The sequence below is a fragment of the Lathamus discolor genome, chromosome 1 (assembly GCF_037157495.1).
Source record: "Lathamus discolor isolate bLatDis1 chromosome 1, bLatDis1.hap1, whole genome shotgun sequence".
Classification (NCBI taxonomy): domain Eukaryota; kingdom Metazoa; phylum Chordata; class Aves; order Psittaciformes; family Psittacidae; genus Lathamus; species Lathamus discolor.
In genome coordinates this window covers 139,158,542-139,168,288 of record NC_088884.1, presented here as the reverse complement: position 1 = coordinate 139,168,288, position 9,747 = coordinate 139,158,542, and the positions used below count along the sequence as shown (strand labels likewise).

Genomic DNA, 9,747 nt, shown 5'->3' with positions numbered 1-9,747 from the left:
CCACTGCCTCTTTTTCATTATTATCAAAAAAAAGTCTGAACTGTTGCCACAAAAATATCAAGCTACTTCCTATTTTACTTTCTAAAGTTGCTATTGTCAGGAAATCATGATGATGCTGGGAAATAACATCAGGAAAAATTAATGGTAACTTTTTTTAATGTACCACACTATTTATTTTAAACTTGTTGTGTCAGTTTACCATTAATACAGCTTTGCTGCACTAGTCTCTGAAGAAGTGTCAAGTTTTAATATATTAAAGCACATGATTTGTAACTGCTCCACCAGTACAATCACCAGGAAAGGCTGTTCTTAAATTTAGACTTGTAACTACAATTTGATACTGACTAATCATAAGCCAGTTCTTTTATTTCGGCCTGAATACAAGGATGAATTGTGAAAATCCTTGGAGGGATGGAATTAGAATAGGACAATTCAGAAGTTTCCTTTCAACTTAAGTTATTTGCAAGTCTGCAGAAAGGAGGAAAGGAATCCTAATAATGTAGTGGTTTGTTGTTTGCCTGGTGTGTTGAGGTCATGATTTTTCATTTTTATTTGAAGCTGTTTCAGCTGTGCTAAAAAAAAAAATCAAAAATCCAATGATCTGGATGTGAACAAGGTATCCTGATCTCTAATAAGGGTATATAAGCTACTGCTGCTACTACTGATCCTGAAGAAAGATGCTTATGTGGGTAAAGGCTCTCTAACATTATTATTCCTCCCCAAAAAATGCTAGCAGGAATGCTAGCTTAAAAAAGATAGAGAAGATTTTTAAGTAAGTACAAATACAGTAACAGGCAGTAAAAGCAAAGGAACTAAAAGCAGTAGTATTCCCCCCTCTTTTCCTTTTAATAGACCTAAAAGAGAGAAAACTACTGACTTTAGCCTGAGGAATAAGGCAGGACTACAGGTAACCTAGAGAGTATCCAAACATAAAATCTTTCATAAAGACACTAAGTATGACACATCAGATATGTTAACTAATTAAATGAAAGTGACATGCATAGATAAAGCTGCCTTGAGCATGAGAATGGAAGAACTCAGCCTTTTAGCCTTACTCTAGGCATCTGAAGCAGAAAAAAAATACATATTTGTAGTCTGGTTTTGAGAGGATTTGTACATGATGCCAGGTTTGAGAGTAAGGACTTAAATGAACTGGTAATTTAGCTTTTGACAAAAAAAAACATTCTATTTAGTCATGTGGGGCAGATGTGACAGGCTGTTAGAATTTACTCGTTTGCCCAAGATCCAGTAACTTAAGACTTACTTACTTACAAACTTGAATGCTTTTGCCACTTGGGTTTTAACGATAGACTGCAGGGTAACAGGTAAAACTTAATCTAACTTACAGGATTGACTTATTTTTAGTAGTTGACAAATTTGGAAGATGCTGTCACTGAAGAACTGGTATTCCATAAGAAAGTAACTGAAGTATCTTAAGGTCTGAAATGATAAAACCAGGGTAGTAGCATAAAAAAAAATAAATACAAACAAACAAGCACAGAAACCCCCCCAGCAAAACAAACACTGAAGCAGTGAGGTCACAGAGCCTACAACAGAATTCTGTTTAACAACAGAAACAAACTGGAGAAATGAAGACTATTCACGGAAAGAGGCAGAAGCAGCCTTAATTCTACTCAAATGAGTACAGGTACTATGGTACCAGTATATAAGTGGGCCTGTGCTTCACAGAAGTTACAGTAATTACAAAAGGAAAAGAGATGCCCATTCAGTGGTCTCCTATGTCTTGAGAGAGCACAAAAGACAAGTTGGAACAGTTGCCTAGGATGGCAGATGACTGAAAGGTTCTTTGGAATAAAAAACAAAAACAAGTTGCAAGGAAGAAAAGCTTTTACAAGTAGAGGGTTTTAAAAGCTATGGACTTACTTACACTCATATTTAACCCTAAATTACATTGTTTCCTCAACATTCCCAATTTTGGCACAAGGTGGATCATACTTGAATTTCTTTAATAGCAACCTAAACTCGAAATTAGTTGTAGTCTCACTTCTTGTAACACAGATGTTAATTATACAAAGTCTTAACTGTGAACACTAAGAATGACAAACCTAACAATGCATGTTGTGCGTTATATGCCACATCTAACAGCATTCTTCTGAAACACAGTCTTTTAAAGTCAGTTACTCCTACCCCACAATATTGCACCATGCTTCAAGAATGCAAGTGCGAAAGTTGAATCTTAAACCTGAAAGCCTCTTTTAAATCTGTGCTTGTTCAATCTACTGTTAAGAACTGAAACACTAGACCTGGCTTCCTACACTGGACTCTTCCATCCTTTTGTAATTTTACAGAATCATAAAACAGTCCAGGCTTGAAGGGACCTTAAAAGACCCTTCATAGGAAAGGTGAGTCTGGGTGAGATTCCCTAGCACCCTGTCCAAGCACATCTTGAAAACCCTCCAGCACTCTGACACGTCCCTGAGGATGTAAGCTGGGTTGTAAAAGGCCACCATCTAGGCGAAAAGTTAAACTGTTGAAGCGATGCTTTGTTTCACCTTTTCCCAGTAAGTACTTTACCCAAGAGCCTGCTTCCTCTATCTCCTCCTTAAGGTGGAAGGCAGCACAAAATTCCTAACCTCTCCCTGAAACCCTGATGTATTTATTCATGTCTGAATGTATATTCAAAACAAAACAATTCTGAAATTAAAGATTTAAGTTTTACTTATATTCAAAGTAGGAAATAACATTCCTTATAAGAGCTTAATGTTTATGATGATACAATGAGAGGTAACTTGCAAAGTGATTAACAGTTAACTTCAAATGATCAGGTATTGAACTTGCAGACATATTCCTGTAAACTGACCTCTTTTCAGGCATTTAATAGTAACATCAATAGTACAATTAAACAGGTACCTCCAAGAAGGAACATTTCTTCATGTATAAAGCTCAATTACCAAAAATATAAAAATGCTAAAGTAATTTGAAATACATGAGAGGAAAAAGTGCTGTGGCAGAAGTTTAGTATTTTTATCTGTGGAATAAGTTATAATTTTCAAGAATTTAGTGCAGTTTTAGGCACTGTTTCTGTATTTTTATTTGCCTGAATTGTAAAACAGGACTTGAGATGCCCCAAAACTGTTAGATACTTAAGGCAACCAAGTGCAAAAGCTCAGTGTACATTAGATATATGTAAACAGAACATTTCATAGTAGAAATTGTACAACTATTACAAGTCCATAAAGGCCAAAAACATTCTGCCTAGAGACACAAATGAAAAATGTAGTTACACTAATCAAGCCAAAAACTACAAATGCTTGGAAACAAACTATCATCTTCTCTAACACAAGGCAGATGCATTACATTGCTGTGCTAGAATAAGTGCTCTGCTTTTCTCCCCCTACATAACATGCAGTCTTCCCACAGGTTTTTTCCTTTCCATTTAGTTATGTACCAGTCAACAACAGAGCTCCAAATGTTAAAGCAAAATGCACAACACAGCAAACAGATGGAATGTAAATGTACAAATATTGGACCTTTTAAAAAATACAGTACCTAGGATTCCCCATTTTAAACAGTTTTCAGCATATTGCATAGCAGTGAATTCATCTGCTACCTAAAACTGCTGCTGTTGACCCACATGGAGTTCCTCTTCAACTCTTCTTTCAGTTTTCTTTCATACTGTACAGTGGGTCCACAAGCTTATTGTGCACATGCATTAAACCTTGGGGGGAAAGCAACAATGCCAGCTTTACATTAGTTATACTTTTTCAACATATTCTTCTATCCACATTTTTATTTGGAGTTTGCTTTGAAGTACACATTTTAAATATTCACTGAAGAGAACAATGGCTAAAGTAGTTCAAAAGTTAAAAACTCTGTGTGTGTGTGTATATATATATATATATATTCCTGTATCACTTGAATACTGATGAAAACTTCAGTATAAAATGAGCAGATATGAGAGAATTCTCCATGAAAAGACCCATCAAAAAGTAGATCTGGAACACTTCCAAATGAATACATGAGATCCACCCATCTTTCTTTTGTGTTAAAGATTGCATAACAGCAACATAAAGTTCCCTCAATTTGGCATAAAATTCAAATGTACATATGCTGATACTTTTACAGCTTGAATTACAGTGTTCTAGCATTGCACCATTACTGTCTTTGTAATTAACAGTTTACTTATGGTCCTTGACAAGCAAAAACAAACTGAAAGTATCCAGACTGATAATGCAGATTCAGAACATCAGTTCAACTGCTTTCTATTCTAGCTGGGCTGGGTTTGATCATATACAAGTCATCCATAGTTGTGATTAGAGGAGGTTTTTTTTTTTTTCCCTTCTATTCAGGTACTTGCTTTTTGAAAATGATGACAAGAAGGGCAATAAAAAAAAGTGCTTCTTTCTTTACTTTTTTACAATTTAGTAAAAAAGTCACCTACATCTAGGTAGGTCTGACATTCAGTCTCTGGTATATTTGTAACCTCATTTCACCTGAATGACTAGTAATAGTAACTGATCAGTGTTCACAATCTGCAAAGTGAAAGTCCATTTTAGCACCAAACTAAAGATTAACTTATAAAGTTACAAATGGAAGTCATATGCAACATTAAAAGAGAAATTTTCTTAAAATCTATAAAAGTCTGACAGTAGTGCACATTTTAGTGATTATGGCGATGAGTATTCAAATACCTTTTTGCTACATAATGCATCTGGTAGCAAAGTTAGCATCACTCCAGCAATGTCTAAAATTTGAAGTAACTATACAATCTGAGGCCATTAGTATGTGACCACAGGAAAAGGCATTTTATACAGCATCTATTTCTAATCAGTGTGTGATTACTTGATATAAACCACAGATGTTTCTGATTCCTTACCCACTTTCTGACACATTCAGCCATACTACACAGCCACCTGTAAGTGACTCAAGAACCCAGCTCATGTTGTCTCTGGAGGTAATGACTTAGCTTCAGATATTTGTGCAAAACCCCTCAAACCTCAGAAGGCAGCATAAAAAAAAGTTTCTTAGATTTCATGAAGGATAACTACTGGGTTGATGTACATGGAAAGATGAAATCTAGTATTTTCAGTGAGTATAACAGTGAGAAAATATTAAGTATACATTCAATACAAAAGCCATTTGTACTGAAAGAGTAACAGCTGCACACACTACTCAAGCTACAGCCACATTTTGAACTTGGAAGCATCTTACTTACTACCAGTGTTTTTCCTCTTCTAAAAGAGGGAAATGAAAAGGAGATAATTACACACTTCCTACATGCATGAAAAATGCTTACAAAGTATTGCCTCTGCCATATTTAATGAAGGATATTTAAATCCTGCTAATGAAACTGTTTCAGGAAAGTTAGAAACAAAAGGGTTTCTTAAATGTATGCACTGGTCCTTACTTGACAGATGCCAAAAGAACTATTTCAAAGTCTCACTGTATATTCAAGTATGCTTTGAATAAACAGATTTCTGCATACAGTTTTAAGATGAGCATGCGCAAGTATGGACTATCCATATTTGTGGATATGGACTGACTTTTCTGCTGACTAATTTAGTAAATTCAAGACTCATTTTCTGCTTCATTCTGCAAGGAAGTTTATCTTTTCCTTTACCAGTAAGAACATTTAAGTACACTTGATAATTTTAGGCTCTAGGAGGGTTTTCAGAAAGTTAGAAAAAAGTGAAGGAAAGTAAGAGTTATTACCAGCCAGTGTGGTACTTAATTATAAAATAAAAAAAATAAAAAAAAAAAAAAATTTGAAGTTTCATACAGTACCTTAAGATTTTTTAAATGGTGAAAAAAACGTGGTAAATAACTACCACAATGAGCAGTATTAAGAACTAAGAAGTCTAACCTGAAGATCAAGATTCAAATATAATTCTGAATTCAACTCACACTGATTTCTCCTCCATCTTAAAAGGGAGGAACCTCACTGATTTGAGGGCAGGTAAATTCAAGCAAGTTTAAAGAATCTTGTGAAGAATTCTATTGCTCTGTATTACAGGGTAATTAAATAGAGCGTGACACATAGCACACATTCGTATACTGTAGCCCTTGATGTTTTTAAAGCAGTGTTCAGTGTCATTCATACCTATTAATTCTACATTAGGTTTATATCTTCCTCAAGCGAAGCTACTGTTTATATGAAATACAGGGTAGTGTTTAAAAATTATCCAAAGCAGTTAAAGAAATACTACCTAGCAGTGTGATACAGGTAGAGAACAACACACCCCCCAGTACACAGCAGAGAACAGCATACTGAAAGAATCAAAAATTAACAAGCTGGCCACAGTGATATGAGGATAAAAGTCACAGTAATGACAGAATTGCAATCTACTACATATATGGGCACTGGTGAAGTAATGCTCTAAAATGTAACTTCCTAAATTACAATCTTGATCTCAGATGCCTAAGCTACTGTAGGTATCCATGCCAGTGAGAAAGATAATAGATTTACTCAGTTGCATTTACTGTGCTAATATAGCTAGGAGAAAACTACTTTTCAGCTTCTACAATGAACGTAATTCACATGCAGGAAGTCTCAGTGACTATCAAAAATCTCAATTAATTCTGCCTTAATATGCTTACTGCCAATATGAAAAGCACAGCAGAAAGGTGCAATATATTCAGAGTCAGTAGAGACTGTTAAGCTAATTGCACTGGATGAAAAGTGTCCTCAGGTGGCTTCAAAGTTGGTATCACACATTTTAAGTTTACTAGACAGCACATTACAGCATAGAACAAAAGCAGCATGAAAACAGATCAGGATTCATAAATGTATCACGTTTTCTTTGAGTGAAACTTTCCAGTATATTTAAGACAACTATTCTGGAACACCAGACTGCTGCTGATCTACGAACTGTTAGAGATGACTAAGCTATCATTGCAAATAGGAAGCAAAGGAAATGCTTTTGAAGTAGATTTGTCAGGAACGTAAGGAACGTAAGTTCTGCCTCCTAGCACTTTACCATTCACAAGAAATAAGTTAACAGCATTTTTAATATACAACATTAGACATTAGCTACTGTGTAAAGTGTTAGAAAGCTTACACTTAAAGCAATATAAGTTTTTCTGAAAGATATGTGTAACTTCAGATTTAGTGCTCACCTTTAAAGTACTTTACAGTTTTAACTCTTAGTTCTAAAGTAGCATCTTCATCACATACGAAGATAGTACGAGGGTGTTGCTGGAAAGCAGAAACCGTCCACATATGATTGACTCCTTCTTCAATTGCTTTGTACAAAGCAAACGCCTTATGTGCACCTGTTATAAGAATCATCACCTGCAAAACAAAGGTCTCTTTACTTTCAGTCCCAGTATCAATACCAATTAGTCTTTAAAACAGACACATGCAACTAGAACTAAATAAGTTCTTACTTCTCTAGCATCCATCACTGTACCCACACCAACTGTTAGCGCCATAGTTGGTACTTTAGATAAGTCTCCATCAAAGTATTTAGCATTTGCCAAAATGGTGTCCATTGCTAAAGTCTTTAATCTTGTTCTTGAAGACAAACTTGATCCGGGTTCATTGAATGCAATGTGGCCATCTGGACCAATGCCTTTTCAAAGTTAAAAAAAGTAAATCATTCCAGACCTGTGATTCAACAAATATCCTCAAACACTGTAAATGATTAAAAAAGTTTTAGGACTGAATCTTTCCTTTTGGTTCCCCATTTTTTTTTTTTTACAAAAAAGAAAACAAAAAACATTCAAAACTTATTTGAAATTCAATTATTAGAAACTTGGACACCAGCCATTCTGTTATGGAATTCATACTGTTTTTTTGTTAATCACAGAACTTTCTTACATCACAACTGAAAAAAATGGGTTTAGCTAAATCATGAAAATAGTGATTAAAGAGTCAGTATATTCATTTGAAACCTAGCTACAGAGCATTTCCTCATACCTCCAACAAATAGATCAATCCCCCCTGCTTCTTCAATTTTCTTTTCAAATGCATCACATTCCGCCTGTAAGTCTGGAGCATTCCCATCAAGGATATGAGCGTTATTTGGATCTATGTCAATATGTTTAAAGAAGTTATTCCACATGTAGGAATGATAGCTCTCTGGATGGTTTCTGGGAAGCCCTGAAATCATTTAGTGTGAAATTAGCATATTACAAGATTTAACCAAACAGCCTTAATTCTAGTCTATGTGTAACCAATGTAGGGCATACAAGTCAAACCTAAGCAAGTCAGATGAAACAGTATTTGAAATTATATTGAGAAAAAAAAAAAATCTAGGCATGCACAGGGCAATTGGCTTACATTCCATTGTCATACATCTTATCACAAAGAGTGTAGTCTTCAGAAGAAATACAGCCACAACATTACATGACAATATACTTTCTACAGAAGCATTGTGAAGCAACGATTTTAGTCTAGGATCTACTTGTTTGCTATTTGCATTTTAGTGGATAAAGGAATAGAGAAAAATGCTAAATGTGACCCCACAGACAGAAGTCTAACATAGGAGTGCAAACACACTGGACTGACCTTGTGCTTTGACAAGGTATTTAACAGTTTTAATAATGGAAGAAAGTTACCAGTAGTATGCTCTGAAATAATTAGCACATCTTACCTACATATTCATCCATGTTGAAAGTCTTTACATATTTGAAAGACAGATCTCCTTTCTTGTGATATTCTATCAGCTTTTTGTAGCATCCCAGAGGAGTACTCCCTGTTAAATAAAATGTTTCTATTGTTCTGTGTATCCACACAACATTTTGAGTGTATTTAAATCTCTTTATAGTTAAATTTTGCTACAAGGCTTTTCAACATTATAAGAAATCTATTATTTCTCATTTAATATTTCTTAGTTTCTCGAACTTCCAACTTCTTACACAAATCAAATCTGTATTTAAAAAGAAGTATGTTGAAGTATTACCAAAAATATACTTGTGGGTTTTTTTTAATTCTACATCTGTTAGCAAAGATACAACCATCGTTCTAGGTTTAATCATTTACATAGGCTTTGAATAAAACTTGCCTGTTGGTAGACCAAGCGTGAAATATCTTCCTTGACTTGGCTTGAACTGGATAATACGATTACAGATGTATTTTGCTGCCCATTCACTAGCCTGATCATAATCTTCAAGAATTACTAGCCTCATTATGGCACTGAGGAACTTGTATGATAAAATAAACTTTAACCTGAAGAAAATGTCAAAGTTTTAAAAATAAGCACCATATAAATAGTTGTAAAACTTAGATTACAGAAGAGATACAAAAGGACCTTTTATATTGATGACTTAAAGTGCACTCTTGCAGTCCTAGATCAAGCTGGACTTTGGACAATCAGAAGAAAAGCTACAGAATCCAAGTGACAGATTACAATCAAAATATTTATTAAAATTCACAGACCAATTTAAACTAACTTATAGGAAAAAGCTAAACCAGAATGAGAACAAGCAATTTTAAACATCAATTTTTTAACTAGCTGTTGCTGTTAGGAGAGGACAAACTCTGCTTGAAATAAAAGCAAATTAGTAAACAAACATTGAAATTAACTGTTTCTTATGACCAGCTGAATGCCTAAACCTTCAAAAACAAGGCCCAGAATAACCACATACTTCTATATTGAAAATTCATAATTCGAAGAAAACAATAAAAACTCCTTTCATTCCCATTTATGCTCCGTAACAATGTTCCAGTAAGCTTATTAATCTGCAAAAACAAAAAGCGTTAAAGCAATAGAGATATTTGAAATCTTTAAAATTCACAGGGAAAAAATATCTATGAGATCATTAAGGTCACATTTTTCCTTTTCA

General features: G+C 34.5%; 1 protein-coding gene across 2 annotated transcripts; it reads right to left on the bottom strand.

Annotated features, from left to right (window-relative positions):
• Positions 1–2,661: 2,661 nt before the first annotated feature.
• On the bottom strand, positions 2,662–9,128 carry GNPDA2 (glucosamine-6-phosphate deaminase 2). Of its 2 annotated transcripts, XM_065698039.1 has the most exons (6): positions 8,963–9,128; positions 8,556–8,653; positions 7,880–8,062; positions 7,348–7,532; positions 7,078–7,252; positions 2,662–3,679 (listed from the first exon to the last, which is right to left on the bottom strand). In XM_065698039.1, exons 1-6 carry the CDS (start codon positions 9,088–9,090, stop codon positions 3,621–3,623), a joined length of 828 nt encoding a protein of 275 aa, XP_065554111.1. In that variant the 5' UTR covers positions 9,091–9,128; the 3' UTR covers positions 2,662–3,620. The 2 variants fall into 2 exon arrangements, with proteins under 2 accessions (XP_065554111.1, XP_065554101.1); XM_065698029.1 differs by lacking the exon at positions 8,963–9,128 and having other exon boundaries at positions 8,556–8,680.
• Positions 9,129–9,747: the final 619 nt, after the last annotated feature.

What these genes read in the sequence shown, in the direction of transcription:
- GNPDA2 (XM_065698039.1), bottom strand. Translation starts at nt 9,090, where the DNA reads ATGAGGCTAGTAATTCTTGAAGATTATGATCAGGCTAGTGAATGGGCA. An exon ending in CTTGGTCTACCAACAGGCAA is followed by an intron (nt 8,654 to 8,962) that starts GTTTTATTCAAA and finishes TTTAACAGGGAG; the next exon opens with TACTCCTCTGGGATGCTACA. An exon ending in CAGTGATGGATGCTAGAGAA is followed by an intron (nt 7,253 to 7,347) that starts GTAAGAACTTAT and finishes TTTGTTTTGCAG; the next exon opens with GTGATGATTCTTATAACAGG.